This window comes from Sciurus carolinensis, chromosome 3 (assembly GCF_902686445.1).
Source record: "Sciurus carolinensis chromosome 3, mSciCar1.2, whole genome shotgun sequence".
NCBI classification, from domain to species: Eukaryota; Metazoa; Chordata; class Mammalia; order Rodentia; family Sciuridae; genus Sciurus; species Sciurus carolinensis.
The window spans coordinates 34,694,023-34,712,396 of NC_062215.1; the positions used below are offsets into that span (position 1 = coordinate 34,694,023).

General features: G+C 32.3%; 1 protein-coding gene across 1 annotated transcript in view; it reads left to right on the forward strand.

Annotated features, from left to right (window-relative positions):
* Positions 1–18,374, forward strand: part of Brip1 (BRCA1 interacting helicase 1) — a 179,818-nt gene that overhangs the window by 14,998 nt on the left and 146,446 nt on the right. Inside the window, 7 exon segments of the mRNA XM_053743362.1 lie at positions 16,909–16,937; positions 16,939–17,010; positions 17,013–17,084; positions 17,086–17,106; positions 17,108–17,134; positions 17,136–17,170; positions 17,172–17,223. Coding sequence (XP_053599337.1) covers positions 16,909–16,937; positions 16,939–17,010; positions 17,013–17,084; positions 17,086–17,106; positions 17,108–17,134; positions 17,136–17,170; positions 17,172–17,223 — 308 coding nt within the window.

Genomic DNA, 18,374 nt, shown 5'->3' on the forward strand with positions numbered 1-18,374 from the left:
TTATCTTTTTTTGACAGTGATAAATATTTAAAAATTTTTTTTTCATAATATGTATATAGGGTAATAACATTCTACTGTCCTTTCCATCCCCACCGTTCCACCGCTCTCTGCACTCCCCTCTGCATAATCCAAAGTTCCTTCATTCTTCCCTCCCTTTTATCCCCCACTATGGATCAGCATCCGCTTATCAGAGAAGACATTTGACCTTTGGTTTTTAGGGGTTGGGTTATTTCACTTAGCATGATATTGTCTAGTTCCATCCATTTACCTACAAATGCCATAATTTCATTCTTCTTTAAGGCTGAGTAACATTCCACTGTGTATATGTATACCACATTTTCTTTATCTATTCATCTGTTGAAGGGCCCTAGGTTGGTTCCATAGTTTAGCTATCGTGAATTGAGCTGCTTTTAACATTGATGTGGCTGCGTCACTGTAGTATACTGATTTTAAGTCCTTTGGGTATAAACTGAGAAGTGGGATAACTGGGACAAATGGCGGTTCCATTCCAGGTTTTCTGAGGAATCTCCATACTGCTTTCCAAAGTAGTTGCACCAGTCTGCAGTCCCACCAATAATGTATGAGTGTACCTTTTTCCCCACATCCTTACCAACACTTATTGCTTGTTGAATACCTGATTCGAAGCCAGGTGTTTTAATTGATTTCTCCTTTTGGTTATGTAATATGTTTACATATGTTGATTATTAATATTATGGTCTCACTAAGTGTAACTACATGTATAGCTTAATATGTATATCTTTGTACAGTTTTATTTTTATGCCAGAAATTTCATGTTTTCTTCCTTGACTTTAGGTGATATTACTGTTTCTATAGAATGGAATGATTTTTCATAAGTAGGTGATTTATTACTCATAAAATGAAAGGATTTTGGTTTCTGGTAATTTCTTATAAGTTTGAATATTTATTAAAAATCCTGAGTCTCTCAGTCTAGTAACTCAAATGATAGTTTCATTTGTGTGACAGAATGAGTTTATAATGAAAAGCACATACATATAAAGTAATTGTATATGCTTTATGTATCATTAGACAAAAGAACCCCATAAATTCTTAGGTAAAATGATCTCTATTGTGAATTTTATTTTTTTCCTTGAAACAGAAAATTAGAATAAGTAATTATAATTGAAATAATCATTAAAAACTATATATATATAGTCTTAGTGAGTTTCCCCCTTTTGTATTATAGTAAATTATCATTAAACATAGCAAATATCTTATGGTGTTCATCATTAATAATACATCTACTTTTCCAGGTAATTAGAACTAATCATCTCTATGTACATGAAAGATGATAGCTACTTTATATAAAGAGTAAAGCTACTTTATTTAAAGAATGAGATCTTTGAGTATCATAGAAAGTATGTCTTTCCTTTTTGAACTTATTTTGATTTCTGGTATACCAGAGACCCTAGTTTTGATCCCCAGCACAGGAGGAAAAAGAAAAGTAGTGTCAATACATTCTTTTATCAATACAGTCTCTTATTGACTAGCCTTCCAGTTTCTACTCCTTGTTCCCTTTCCTGATATTTTAGATTCATTTTTTTATATTGATAATTCATGTCACAAATCTAGTGAGGCATTAGTTTCCATGTAGTCAGTATATTGTTAAAAATTCTATTTTTGAGAATAATTAATGTTAACATTCTGATATTTTGTTTTACCTCATAATTATTTTTTCTAGGAGTTTTTTAAATACATTTTCATAATTGGAAAGGTATTCTTACACATGGTTATGTCAACTTTTAATTTGTTCATTAAATATTTTTATTTGATTTTATTAAAATCAGATTAATAATTTATTAAATAATTTATTAATTGAATGGATATTTAGATTTGATTTTATGTAACAGTAGTGTATTTTAATTATTATTGCCTGGTGTGTAGGAGAAACTTGGGTCCAGTAGAGTGCGCTGTTGACCTTCTGATAAAATGATGGTGGGCAAACCTTGGGCTTTTTCTTCCTCCCTCCTCCCCTTTTTTCCTCTTTTTCTATTTAAGATGTTCTCTAGATTTTAAAAGTCATTCTCTCATAGTTTTAATTTACCTGTATTTAAAATAACTCGTTAACATAACTTCATATATATGGTGATGTGATGTTTACTGTCTGCCAGATACTCCTCTAAACACTTTAGAAATAGTTTTATTAGTACCTTTTAATTATACAGAATAAAGAGTTTCATTGTGACATATTTAGCACTTTAGCAATACTAATTTACCTGGAAAATAAAGATTCATATGCCATTGTGTATTTATCAGACTCTTTTAACTTTTCTTAACTTTTCTTTGGGTTTCACAGTTTTTAAAATAAAATAATTTAGGCCTTACAGTGTTGATTTTTCCCTAGTTAGACATGAGAAAACTCAGGCACAGAGTATTTAAGTAATTTGTTCACATCACAAAACTGTTGAGTAGAGGCTGAGTTAAAACACAAGCAGTCTGGCAGTCACTCTGCTCTTCTACCTCTGGATAAACCCTTCCAGATGACCTTTGGGTAAAAGTTCATTTTTGTATTATCACAGGTCATATTTATGCAGTAGTATGTGGATATTTTTCAAAATATTTCCTGTTTTAGTCTCCCAATACGTAACCTTTATCTTGCTAATACTTACCAAAGCTTACAATTATATTTATATGTAGGTTTAACTGTTTTGTTTACCTTATTGCCGGGCTGTCCTTAAGAATAAGTGTCATGTTTCTCTTTTTCACATTTTTATAATCAGCATCTAGTACAAAGCATCTAGCAGTTGGTAGGGATACACATATTTGTTGAATAAATAAAGGATGGTCTAAGTTAAGGAAATGCAGTTTACCACTACTTGTAGCTTATAACTTTTTCACAGATCCATATACTTGAGGGGATATGACAGTATGGTTAATTTTTTTAAAAACTTTCTTCTGCAGTACATTTTAAATGTATTAGCATACAAAACTAAAAGACTAAAAGGTAAGTTGATGCTTCACATAAATAAAAGATTATAAACAGCTTTTGTTTTTTGTAGCTACCATGGGAGCAAGTGGTTAAATAATATTATAATAGTTGAAGTATAATTTATTCAAGGGAACAGAATTTTTGAAACATATTCCAGTCACTTCAAAATAGTAACCTGTATTTCTTAAAAGGTTGATAATAATATTTTGATAGATTTTTGATATCTATATTTGTGCTAAATAATTTATATGTTTTCTCAATTGTTTATATCAGCACTGTGAAGGTAAGAAAGTTGAAGCCAAAAGATATTAGATGATTTGTCCATAGTCATACTACAGGTTAATGGTGAAACCATGATTTGAATGAAGTTCTAAAATTGAATGAATATAAATTCATGGATTATAAATGGGGGTAAAGGAGAGAAAAAGGTTGGAAATTTTTGTTGTTAGCTGGTAATGAAAAAAGCAAAATTAATAAGTGAGAAAAAATAGATTTTATTATTCAATACATGTGGCATTAAAATATCTTAAGCAGTCAGTCCATGGTAGTAGAGAGATTGTTTCCATTCCTCCTTCTGCTTCCCAGAAGTAAACAATACAAACTCATGAGAATCATTCTAAATCCTTTCCTATAAGTTTACAACATATATTTTTCATAATTTATTGTTTTGCATTTAGCTTTTTTACTTATAGGATTTATTTTTAATAGATGTATGAGATCAGGCTCTAAGTGTATGTATTTCTAAATAGATAATTAATTGTTCCATAGTCATATAAAGAACAATTTTTTTCTGTTCTGAAGTTTTGCTCTTTTCATATTCTAAGTTTTTAAGTATGTTTGGATTGATTCCTGGATTTTTTTCTTGGTTAGTTTAAATTTTTTTTTTCAAAATATATATGTATGTAGTTTTGCTTGGCTTCAAACAAAAAGCAATAAAACCCTGCCTGAGTTCTGGTCTTCACCAGCTCCCGTACCTGAAGTCAATGATTTTCAATCACTATATTTTTTTATTCTATTATTTATCTGTTTTTTGAAAATAACATTCTTATTCTGCTTTTGTCTTGAATTTTTTTTTTTTGGGGGGGGTGCTGGGGTTCGAACCCAGGGCCTCGTGCTTGCAAGGCAAGCACTCTACTGACTGAACTGTCTCCCCAGCCCTGTCTTGAATTTTTGGTTTTAGAAATGTTTTCTATTGCCTTCTTACTATCCACCCTTCTCCCCCTAGCCTCCCACTATTTGGTGTGTACCTTATTCTGTAAATATAATTCACATCTGGTTATGATTCTTTCCCCAAACCAGGATTTATTTTTTTCTGGAACTAATAGTTGTCTTGTCATTTCCTTAGTTGTCTATACACCTGTGACTCTTCATCCTTAAACTGTTAGAAATTAAAAACCTGTGCATTCATTCACATATGTCAAGCCAAGAATGTCCATAGTTTTGGACACTTGATATTAGTGGGAATAATGAAAAATACTTTTTTGATGTTGAACTTAATTACATATTGTTTAATGACATTGATTTTTTTCTGAAAACAAAAGTGTTGTCTTTGTGTGTGTATTTGTGTGTGTGTGTGTCCCCTTGTACTGGATATTGAACCTGGGGACTCTCTATCATTGAGCTACATCCCTATCTCTTTTTTATTTTTTAATTTTGAAAGAGGTTCTCCAAAGTTGACTAGGCCAGCCTCAAACTTGCTATCCTCCTGGCTTGGCCTCTAGTCACTGGGATTATAGGCATGGTAGTGTTATTTCTTAGAGAAAATTTGGATACCACCAAAATATATAGTTTTTAGCATTAATCTTAACTATCCCCTCAGTATCAGCCCCTGATATTTTGCCTGCTATTTTTACATGAGTGCGTGTGCACACAGGATTAGTTTATTCATTGCTGTGTAACAAAACATTTGTTTATTTACCTTACTATTTTGGGGTGGGGGTCAACAATTTAGGTTTGCCTTCTGGGTGTTTCTTCTACTGATCTCAGCTGTTCTGCAGGTCAGGAAAGCAGCCCTGCTTCAGGGAATTGACTGCTTGTTTGATTGATAGTGAGATACCAGTAGCTCTCATTATCTAGCAAGCTAGTACTGACTGATCTATGTGGTGTTCCCAAGGTTCTAAGAGTAGCGAGAGAAGAAACCTCAGAGTCCAAATGCCTTTCCAGTCTCGATCTCAAGTTTGCTAATGTTCCAGTCACCAAAAGCAAGTCACATGGCTAAATACAGATTCAGGGAATGGAGTTCATGTCTTGGTGGGAAGGGGTTCAAGGTAACCTTGATAAGGGGCTTATGTAAAGGGGCATATATAATACTAAGTTGGCAAAACTTGCAGTCATTTTGCTACTTGAAATATATTACAAATATACTTTTTTCTTACAAAATTTGGATAATAGTTATAACTTATTCTTCATCTAATATATCGTGGTTATAGTAAAGCATTTTTTACCCTTTATTTTATTTATTTATTTATTTATTTTCGTGGTGCTGGGGATCAAACCCAGGACCTTGTGCTTGCAAGGTGAGCACTCTACCGACTGAGCTATCTCCCCAGCCCTCATTTATTTATTTTTTTGTGGTGCTGGGGATTGAACCCAGGGCCTTGTGCATGCTAGGCAAGCACTCTACCAACTGACCTATATCCCCAGCCCCTAAGCTGTATCCCCAGCCCCTTAGCCTTTTGATATGTAGGTTCACTTAATCAAATATATATAGCAATCCAGCTGACATGAGTGTATATATTTACTGATAGTAGAATATACAGTTGTCACATAAAAGCTTTTTATTTATGTATACTAGGTGTGGAAAGATAACTTTACCTTAGAAACCTACTTTGTTCATTGACTAATTTTCTAGTAAGTTGAAGATTTAGAAATTTATTTATTGTTCAGTGTTTAAAAAGTTTGATACTCACTGGATGCAGTGATGCATACCCATAATCCCAGTAGTTTGGGAGTCTGAGGCATGAGGATTGCAGTTTGAAGCTAGCCTAGGCAACTTAGTGAAATCCTGTCTTAAAAAGTAGAAAAGGCTGGGAATGTAGCCAAGTAATAGTGGCCCTGGGTTCAATTCCCAGTACTGCCCCTGCTAAAAAAAAAAAAAATTGATACTCAAAATTACAGAATTATAGAAAAATTAGAAAATACGGGTTGCAGTTATAATGTAGGTACACAACACATAACTTATTCAGTGTCTCCCTGGCCAAAAAAAAAAATCTCCTCCCAGACTCCTTTAGCTGTGATATACCTTACCCATTCATGCCCAGATTCCCCCAAACTAGCCTTACAAAGGATCATAAAATGGCATGTGTGCAGGTTGGATGCACTAATGGCAGATTCCTCTTGATGCCCCACATGGGGCCAAGACCTATTGGTTTTTGTTGTTTGTTTGTTCGTTTATTCTCTACTCTCTGGTATAAGAATATACCTTTGAATACCCCCTTGGGTAACAGTGATAAAGTTAAAAAAAAAAAGGAAGCTTATGTGTTTATCAATAGACTGTCAAGTAGAGAAACTACTTGTGAAATGTCTTACAGAAGAGTACGGTGTTGGAATGACCATTGCATATAACTTGAACAAATGATTAAAGTTCTGTGCTGAAAGTGGTGAACAGAAGTTAATGAAAAAATAGAAAAACACTTCATAAAGTTAAAATGAAGATTTTGATCATGTATTGAAAAAGCAGATCTGTTAGCATCATAGTCATGCCACTTAAGGACATGCTGATTTTGAAGGAAGCAAAGATCTATCATCTCAAATTGGGAATTGAAGACTGGTTGTAAAAATTTAAGAAAAGACACACTAAATTTTTAAAGATTTGTGGCAATAAGGCATCTGTTAATCACAAAGCAGTGTAGAAATTCATTAATGAGTTTGCAAAAGTCATTGTTGATTAAAATTTGACACCAGAACAAGTATACAGTGCTGATTACATGTCACTGTTTTGGTGTTATTGCCCCAGAAAGATACTGATTAACAGCTAATGAGACAGCTGTTACAGGATTAAGGATGCCAAGGATAGAATAACTGCTGGGCTCTGTTAATTTAGCAGGCATACATTTTTGAGACACGTAAAAAATTGCTTCCTTACTGTTTTAAGGTAGTGAATTTCTTTTTCTTTTTTTCTTGGTGCCAAGGATTGAACCCAGAGCCTTTTGCATGCTAGGCAAGTACTCTACCACTGAACTACAGCCCCAGCCCATTAAAGGAGTAAATTTTTTATCAACCCATTATTTGAATGGAAAAGGCATGAATCACCAGAGGCATCTCTTCTGATTGATTTCACAAATATTTTGTACCAGTGGTTTATGCTTATTTGCAGGAAAGCCAGACTAGATGACAACTGTGGCTATTTATTTCAATTAATTAAAATTAAAATTCACTTACTCAGTTGCACTAATCATATTTCAAGGACTCAATAGCCCCATGTGGCTAATGGCAAGTATATTAAATAATGCAGATATCGAACATCCCATCACTGGAGAAAATTCCACCGGGTGACACTGTGTTAGGAACTTGTATGTTGATGACATCTTAATTTGCAGTGTCTATGATATGAAAAAAAGCAAAACTACTTTGTATAGGTTTTGTTAATAGAATTTTGGTCAATATGTGGAAAATAACTTGATACATTTGTATTGTTTTCTCCTTTAATAAGTTCATTGAGAAAGTCTGAAAAATATCAAAATACCTTAAGGAAGAAAATAAAAATCACCTATAATCCCAAGGATTTTCAACAAGCCTTTTCAAAATATTTACAAGTGCACATATGAGAAGTGTACAGTTGGATTAATTTTCACCAACTAAGTAATATGTATAAGTCTTTTTTTATTGTTGTTTTTACCAGTTTCTCTGTTTCCAGGTTCTTTCTGATTCATGTTTGGTTTTTCATTTATTATAGTTTTGGGGATTGAACCTAGGACCTCATATATAAGGGAAGTGCTCTACTTCTGATCTACAACGCCAACCCTGATTGCTTGGATTTAATAACCAAGCTGGGAACATAAATGTTTTTTATATCACATTAGGAGTCATATAATGCCAATTTGTGTCATTACTATTCATGCTACATTTGACCACTAGCCTAAAGTGGTGACAATCAGGTCTCATCTTTGTAAAATTACAGTTTCCTTTGATAATTAATGTGTAATCTCTGGGGTGACACTTAGACAGTATGTGAATATTGTTTTCCCCAACAACTGTTCACACAGAGATTTAGTGTCTATTTATGTAGCTTGCCTGAATAAGTTTTTATATGAGACCTGAAATAGTGATTGTTTTTTAGAAATTTATCATTCCATTTAGTGATTTAGTGATTGTTTTTTAGAAATTTATCATTCCATTTTTAGAAATTTATCATTATAGTCTTGAGCCAGGATTTCTCTGTAAAGAGCTTTTCTTGCCTTCCCTCCCCTTTTTCTCCTTTGAGCCTTCATTTTTCCTTCTGTTTTTCTTTTCTTTTTTTCATTTGCACCATACTGGGGATTGAATCTAGGGATACTCAACCTCTGAGCTCTGTCTTTAGCTCTTTAAAAATTTTTATTTTTTTTTAATTTTTATTTTTTGAGAGTCTTACTAAGAGTCTTACTAAGTCACCCAGGCTGGCATCAAATATGTAGTCCTCCTGCCTTATTCTCAGGAGTAGCTGGGATGTCCAGTGCCCTGCCATCTTTTTTTTTTTTTTTAAACACCCCAGGTTTTATCATGAAGTTGGTCAGTGTGATTCAACACTACTTTAAGACTCATTGCTATAATCATGTCTGTGTAAAGTGGTATTAGATCAGTAGAATTTTTGCTTTATTACTGGTTGGTCATCTTTATGATCTATTTGTTAAACTGAGAATTCTTATTGCATAAAATTGTTCTAATATAAATTTACATAAAAATTATCCCACTTTGGATCTTCCTTGATTAATTCTACCAAAACATAGACTTTTCAGAAACTGCAGCAACTGTGTTAAGGAATTCCCATTTACGCTAGGCAAGAAAGTAAACAGTAAGTGGAGAGTAGGGTAACAAACACTTATGGTATCAAAAAACAACCGTGAAAAGGATCTGTCTTAATGTGCTAGCCCATTGCAGTTTAACATATTGCTTACAACCTTCACAATAGAATATGAGTGACTTCAGTTACACATTCCAGGAGACTGGCAGTCTGTTACAATCAGAGTCTAAACTTTAGAGCAGGCTAATTTACAGCGATGGGATGAAGAAAGTTGTGGATTTGTATTACACACTCTCACCTGACACTGTATCTGATCCCCTTACCTGCTGATTGACATCTTGAATGAGCTCTTTGAAGCAAGTTCCAGCTTAATTAAAACGTTTGCTTGGTTAGCAGTGATCTGTGAAAGCCTGTGATAAATATTGAATCAGGTTCACCTGCTGGTTGCTGTGAGTGGATAAACAGCTGCTTTGTGCAGTCTAATCATGAAACTGGCAATAGAGTATTACTGCCGTCTGAATTTTTTAAAAAAGAATAGTTAAAAAGGTTTAGTTATGTCACTTTTGCTATCTTACTAGAGTGTGTGTGTGCTTATGTGAGATTTTGCACAACAGGCATTCGGTGTCTGTTTAGGTGGCTTGAACAACGGCAAACGATTGATAAAGTTAACAATAAACCTTTATTTGCCTCTAAGATTATATAATTCAGTATTCTTTGGCTCTTTACCAGTAGCTCTTTATGTGCATGACTTTTCAAAAGAAAACAGGATAATATTTTGTTTAGTTAAAAAGTAGATGAAAATGATCCTGTTAAAGCTTTAAGATTATAATTCAACTTCTATACAAATTATGTTTTATAGCAACTTGAAGAATTCTTTTTTTTATGAGTAACTTTCTTTTTTTTTTTTTTAGAATTCTTTAAGTTACTTTTTTGATCTGTGAAAAAGAGAAATATACATTAGTGAATAATCCAAGTATTTTAGCTTTATGTTAATATTAGGTAATTAACAAACACAAAATAGACATGTGTTTAAAAGCAGTGTATGTACCTTTATGAAATTCTCTTCTTTTGACTATCACTTTGTTTATTTCTTTACAGAAGGAATGTATCTAGCCAACATCGTTGTAAAGAAAATGCTGTTTCCATTTGATTCTCATTATAAAATCAGACATAAATTCTGGAATAAATCCCCTTACCCAGATCAGTCACAATCTGCTTTGAGCATCTGATTATAGTTATGAATTCACTTTCTAGAAATGCACACAGAATTGTGTTATGGTTTCTGGATGATCTCAAACCCTCTGTAACAATCCATGGACCTCATTTAAGAACCTGTTTCCTAATGGATTGTACACTTTGGATGAGGAGGGGTTAATAAGAAAGCTATCTGCTGGGTTTTTAAGCAACAGAGGAGAAACCAGAATGTGTTAGCCATGTTATGGTCTTTTGCAGCAATTCTAGCATTTTTTTTTAAATACTTTATTTTAGTTGTAGATGGACACAATACTTTACTTTTATGTGGTACTGAGGCTTGGACCCAGTGCCCAACATGTGTTAGGCAAGTGCTCTATGCTGAGATACAATCCCAACCCCACTTCTAGTATTTTTGAAGTACAATTATTAGCTCCAAGGATTATCTACCATAGTGGTGATTCCAAATTGTCTTTTTGAAGGTTTTATACTTTTATTTGTATCATCAGTTTATTTGTAACTTTATGGGGAGAGTTAAATTTAAGTCACACTTAGCCTACCCAACGTTGTTATTTTATATTTTTATTGATACATATAATTCTGGCTCATGTTTTTTATATACATATATTTTTTCATTGATGAAACTCATACAATTTATTTATCCATTCTTCAGTAGATATATTTGCATGTTTCCCTCACTATTAGAACAATGGGATAAATATTTCTCTTGCATCTGTTTTAATGTGTAAGTTTCTTTAGCATGTATACTTGATAGTATTATGCTGGGTCAAAGGGTAAATGTATCACTGATTTCACTACATCATCAATTTATTCTTCAAAGTGAATGTGCCAGTTTATACTTGGATCAATAGTATGTGAGAGTTGTTTCATATCTTTACAACATCAGATATGAAATGAAAATTATTGTTTCATTTAGTATTTTCTTGGTGAGGTTAAACATTAGGTTACACATTTTTTTCAGACATTTATTGACATTTGTCTTTTGTGATTTGCTTGTTCTTAGCTATCTATTGGATTTTTCTTTTTAAAATGGATTTATTGGAATTCTTTGTATGTTATAGATACTGATCCTCAGTTGGTTATGTGCATTACAAACATCTTTTCTCAGTCTGCATTCTTTTCATCATTTTTTTTTGAAGGAAGCTGTCTTTTTATTCTTTTATCTTTTTAAATTTTTTATAGTTGTAGATGGACACAATACTTTTGCTTTTAAAGAGAAATTTTATGTGTTAATGAGGTTGTATTTTCAATTACTTATGCTTTTGGCTTATTAGTTTATTGTTTTAAGAAATCCTTTCCTACATTTGAACCATAAAAGATATTTTTCTATGTAGGAACAGTGACCATATATCCCCAAAGCAAAAAGTATTTGCTCTCTGGACCTTTATGAAAAAGGTTTGCTGGCTCTTGCTCTAAAGAGTCTCTGAATTGAAAGTTTTTGTTTTCCTTTATGGAACATAGTACAGATCTTGTTAGAAAATATTTGATTTAAACATCAAAAAATAATAAATTGAAATAATTTTTATGAATTGAAATTTATAGCTTGCCCTTAGGAATATTTATAATTGCATTCAGAAAATAATGCACTTAGAACCAACTTTAAACAATTCCTTAATTCATGACTGAAACCAATATTAAATAAACTCCCCAAACTACACTTGTTAGAACAATTAATGAGAGAAACTCTTCATGTCAGTTTGATGAAGTGACCCTTGTTATTGTCTTCTGCTTGGCTTGATGTATCAAGGGATTCTAATGTTTCCTGAATGAATGGATTATTGAAATGAAATAGTACACATTAGATGCTTAGTACAGGGACAGCTTCATCAATAGTAATTATATAATAACCAACACATCAGTTGTATATGTTTGTCAACTACAATGGCTTAAATGTTGGCATAAAGGGATTTTCTTTTGACCTTGAAAATAGCAAATTATCCAATCCGTTTTCTTTTCAGAAATAATCTTGATTTTGAAGTTCCTTTTTGACACTTACAGTACTTCAATTAGAATGTCCTTTAAACATCTGTCAGTTTTTTAAAAATGATGTGAGTATAGAAGTTGGTTAGGGACTATTAGTAGTAGTTTACCAATTAACAACAATTTAAGTTATAGTTATGAAACATCATACTTAATGAATGAGGTTAAATACGAAATCTTAAGATATGATTCTGTCCTTAAGGACTTTGCAGTATGGTTGGAAAGACAATACATGTACATATAGACATTATGGAAAAATACGTACTGTTTTATGACCTTAGTTTTTCCTTTGCTTTAAACAAATCAGTTTTTTAAAGTCTCTACCTTTGCACATTTTTTATATACCTTTTTTAATATTAGCTAAACCCTTTTGTACCTGTTTTTTGAACTCAATTCATAGTGTCCTTTTAGAAACTCCTGATGTATAGATTAGCACAATAACTTCTTTGGCAGTGAACTTAGTTCTAACTATTTCCTTACTCATTTTCCTTTTCTAAAAATATTAATCACTGTGCTTACTTTATTTTTCACGTATTTAGGCATACTGCTGTTTTGAGAGGGAGGACTGGGGGAAAGCTTGGAAAACGGTTAGGAAACTTAGAGTTGACATTGTCATATCTTACTATTTTTCCCAATTATAAGTTTGTGAAAGGAGTGGTGGCTAGGACTCCAACAGTTGGCCATTCATTCAAGATCAAATCCTCTAATTGTTCACTCTTTAGAAGAATTTAAATGTGTCTTTAATATAATAGGGCAAGAGAGGAACTGGAAATTATAACACATAGAAATTTTCTAAAGTCCTTGGTTGCTGACCTTCTAAGAACAGTTTTGGCCATTGTAAATTTAAAATGTATTTTTGAATGATTGACTTCTGTGTATGAAAACACCACAGCTGTCATGGTCACATGTGTCACTTGTGTTTCTTTTTAAATGATGACATTTTATTGTTTCTTATGTTGAGTTTTCTTGCCTTTTGTTGAAGAGGACTCTGGACAGTTAATAGCTGTGAAAAAGAAGCCATCTCTTAAAGAGTTTGATTCTGCCATTTATTACAATCACTTATATGTCTTAGAGTCACAGTTTGGGGGAACCTATGTGTTTTACCTTTTGACCTTCAGATATTTTGGATGATAGTGAACTGCTTTTAAATTTGTTATTTTCCTAATTTTATTTTTTTATTTTTTTATTTTTTATATTTATTTATTTTTTTTTAATTGTATACAAATGGGGATATATGTTGTTTCTCTATTTGTACCTAGAGTCAGAGGCATACCATTTGTGTAATCATATGTTTACATAGGGCAATGATGTTTATTTTTTTCCCTTCCCCCCCACCCCTCCACCCCTCTTTTCCCTCTATACAGTCCTTCTTCCTTCATTCTTACCGCTCTCCTTATCCCTAACCCTAAACCTAACCCTAAACCTAATGCGAACCCCTCCCACCCCCCATTATATGTCCTCATCCGCTTATCAGCGAGATCATTCGTTCCTTTAGTTTTTTTGAGATTGGCTTATCTCACTTAGCATGATATGTCTTCAATTTTGTCCATTTGCCTACAATGCCATAATTTTATCATTCTTCATTGCAGAGTAATATTCCATTGTATAAATATGCCACATTTTAGATCTGTAAATTTAGGAGTGAAAGGGAAAGGAAAACATTTATGAAAAATAAACCTGATTATTTGTTTGCAGGAGAGCTACTTAGATGAGAGATGTAAAATGTTTAATTTTAGTAATCTAATTGGTTCAAGACTCCTAGGTCAAAGGGTTGCGGAGAAAGGGCATAAAGTATTAGCCTATTCATTGGATTAGTGCATAGTCTGACCTGTTGCCACCATCAGGATCCTTTCTCTTGTTTTCTTACAGCATTAAAAATTGCTGATTTTGGTACAAGAAATTCTCTTTTGTTGTTATATAAATTTCTGAAGCCATCTTTTTTAATTTTTTAATTTTTTGGTGCTGGGGATTGAACCCAGGCACTTGTGCTTGCAAGGCAAGCACTTCACCAAAATAAAGTTATTACCCCAGCCCATGAAGACCTCTTTGTGACTGCCACATTCACATTTCCATTTGCAAATATGATTATACCAACTCTTTTATTTTTAATTAGCTAAATAAGGTTTTTTTGCCATGCTGGGAGTCAATCCCAGGGCCTTGCACGTGGTGGGCCAGTGTCCTGTTACTACTAAGCTATATACCCCAGCTTCTTCAAATCCTGTAGATGGAAACTTCAAATGAAGATCATTTCTGAAGAAGTAATTCCTCTTTAAGAATGCAAAGGGAAAAGAATCAGCTTTCTTTTTAAATTTCCATCTTATACTCTACTTGCCTAACAACCATTTTTTTAAGGACTCTACCTCAAATTTATAAATGGCATAATGACTTCAGATCGCTTTACAACTTAAAAAACAACAACAACAAAAAACATTTAGTATAAAATATGGCTATAATGGTTTATAATTTCTGAATTATGGTGTAAAAGAATCAATTTGATGTACCTAAATAAAGCCACTCTAGTAATACAAGTTTTCTGAAACTCATTTTCCATCTTTTGTTTTTGTTAGTACAGCTAAGTAGCATGACATTTAAGATAAGCATAGTATTCATTTAAATTATTAGTAGCAAATTCACCATTTAAAAATTTAAAGTTCAAATTGAAGTTACAAAACTATGGTTACATTCCTTTTTGATAGGAAAAAATTATGCAAAAGATATGTTCATGAAGATTATAAGTTATGCTAAGTTATTTGTGATGGGGAGTTGGTTTACTTTGTGTATTTCTATATTGTCTGAATATTGGCCAGAATTAAAGGTGTAGGTGATAAACTAAATGGAATTAATGTTGAAAAAATGTTACATCAAAAGTAGTTTTCTGAACCTGGAGAAGCAAACATTTATTGGATTACTTTTATGCCTGGGTGTAATACATCCATACAGCAACAAATGATGTATTAGTCCCTAATATTCTAATATTGAAGTGATTTAACAGTATCACAAAGAAGAGAAATAGTAAAATTGAATAAAAAAGATTGACGGTATGAAAAAGTAAACTAATCCTGCTGCCTGGAGTTACTTTGTTTTAATGTATTAACTAATTAATGTGTTCATTTGCAAAGACCAGAAAGAACTCATTCAAAATATGATATGATTGCATCCATTTTCTCTGACTATAAGTTGTTGGATATTGCAACATATGTAACAAAACCACACGTCAGCTGTGTTCCTGCTTCACTGTTGACAAGAGCCCCATCATAACTCTTCTTTTATCCTTTCGGTGATAAGTAATTATTCAATATAGAGGCAGGATATTTGGAACTGGCTATTTAATGTGGGCAGCACTCTGTAATGAAATCTGCTTTACTAGCAACCTGAGAGGGCAATGTACATTCCAGCATGACTGTAACTTTATCTGCTTTGACTGACTGTTTATTTGGCACATCAGTGAACCTTTATCCAATGAGTGACAGCTCCAGAAGGGTCACATTTACATCCATTCTATCATGTATTGTAATATTAATGGCGGACAAGGTTGAACGAGACTAGTAACTTGAACTGCTTTTCCACTGAGTTGAGGCTAAAAGACAGCTTGATCCTCAGTATTGTGGTGTAACCATACTATGACTTAGCATTTGTTCATGAAGGCTAATCTTACTGATTACAATTAAAAAAAAAAAAACCGAAAAACTTCAGTAAGTAGAGTATTTGTTCTACTAAACAAAAACTTTCCAGTACAAGTTTTTTAAGGTAGTGTGCTATTTGCCTTTTTTTTCCCTGTCAGTGGCCTTTTCACAGTATTTCTCTTAAATGAAGCTTCATTTAAATCCTTTGGGTGGTAATTGAGGCTTTGAAGGGAGGAGTTATTAACAACCAGATGATTCTAATATGTAGCATAAACTTTTTCTTTTTTGAGAATTTGGAAATGAGATAAATATCAGGTAAATATTAGACTTTATTCCTGATGTTATATGTGGTATATTTAAGGAGACAGTCACATAACTGTTTCCCTATGAATCTGAATTAAGAGTGCAATTGTCCAGGAAGAGCTGTCCTCTATAATACTCTGTAATAATTTTTACTGAAGGGTTTGCATTCCATTACATGTAATTCGATTTTTTTTTTTATTGTAAACAAATGGGATACATGTTGTTTCTTTGTTTGTACATGGCGTAAAGGCATACCATTTGTGTAATCATAAATTTACATAGAGTAATGCTGTTCGATTCATTTTGTTATTTTTTCCCTTCCCCCCCAGTAATTCGATTTTCAGGTATACTTTCCACAGAAGCAACCTGCTTTCATTGTTAAATGTTAGTATTTTGCATTTATTTAGTACCTTTGCTGGAGAAGATTTTATTTACCTCATTTTTTAGTGATACTTGAGATTTAACTTGATATTTCTATTCTTTTGTAAACTGCTTTTTAAAAACATTGACATATTATAAAATATCTTAATGAGCTATGCTATGAGCAAAACTATGAACTGTCAATTATAATATCACAAGTTCACATGAAACCTAAGCAAAAATTAAAATTATCTTCCTCTTTGTAATATAATTATTATAATTTATAATAGAGAAGGGTTAAAATGTACTTAAAACAGTTATAGTTGCAGAGTTAGAGTGATATGTTAGAACTTTTTAAAGAGAGAAAGAGGACTAATTTGAAATGGAATTTGTAATTTTTTATTTAATGGCAAATTTTAGATATTGTAATATCTTGACATTCCTTTTGACAGTTGTGATTCATTATTGGTTCTGATTCCAAGAGAGATTTGACAGCATTTTGTATGGTAGTCCAGACATTAGTTATTATTTCTTTCCTTTATTACAGCCTCCTGGCCACTGTTCTAAGTGCTGTCCATTCTACAAAACCAGGAAACAGTCAAGAGTCTTCAAATACCATTAAGAATGATCAAGGGGGGAAATCCAAAGAGACCCAAACTATATTTTGGGACCACGCACACACAAGCAGATCGCTCAGATTACTAGAGAGCTCCGGAGGACCAGCATATTCAGGGGTTCCAATGGACTATTCTTTCCAGCAGGGATCATACCGTGTGTTCATCCTGAAGTCATTGGTAACTTCAACAAAAGAAAAGTGCATGGAATTACTGGATGGAAAAAAATGTGAGTAAAGTTATTTTGTTTTAGAGAAAATATAAGGCTGAACAGATTCAAATTACTTAATGTTAAATTTTATATGTAGTTTTTTAGTGATAATCAAATAACTTATGCCAATCAAATTAATTGCTAGTATTTAGTTGTAGATGGACATATACCTTTATTTATTTATTTATTTTTATGTGATGCTGAGGATCAAACCCAGTGCTTCACATGCACCAGGTAAGTGCCCCATCACTGAGCCACAACCCCTGTCCCAAAGTTGATATTTTTTGAAAAATAGTTTTACCATAAGAAATTTTTGTTTAACTTTAGAATTATAGATTTCCGTCCTAAAGCTTGCATATATTTAATTCCTTGAAATTAATTTCCGTTGTAGTTCAGATGTCATCTTTTTTCTTTAGAGTCCTCTACCAAAAATAATCAAATATGGATAATGTCAGATGAAGAGATAAAAAAATCTAAATGATTTAGTGTACTTAGATCTAATTATTATATTTTACATGTCTAAAAACCTCAGGAGAAGGTGTTTATTTAGGCTATTTCTTAGAGAAAATTTAGAAAAAATTTTTAATTGAGTACAAAATATGATTATCCTGTTTCATATTCTAATTAGCACAACTTCTCTTTTTTAAAAATTATATTAAAATATTAACTTAGAAGATTTCATGGATGGTTTTGAAATTTTCCAGGAAATTAGAAATATTGGGTAACAAAAGACATGATTTTCAAATCTTCTTTTGAGGCAATATTATTTTGGGAGTATGTGTTCTAGTAAACTAATTTAAAGTTGAAGTTGTAAGTAGTGAAATTATACACAGGAATCAGTAATTGAGATAACATGATATCGTAAACTTATTTCAATAGTTGTTTGTCTCTCACTATTATTTTGTCAGAGTGATATCTACACAAAAGACTGTCAACTATTTTATCTTATGCTTTTCTTTCCCAATGCTTCTTTTTTTTTTAAATGAGAATTTACACAGGCTTTATTTGGGGATATTCAAAAGATACCTTAATAGATATTCAAAGAATATGAGATTATAAAATAGTAGTTGTAAGGGATGCCAGTGACTTGCTTGGAGCCAGAAAGAAAATACAGAATTATTGTATCAAAACCATTATTGAAATTCTATAGTCCTATTTATGTCCATGTGAGTTCTTTCTAATTAAC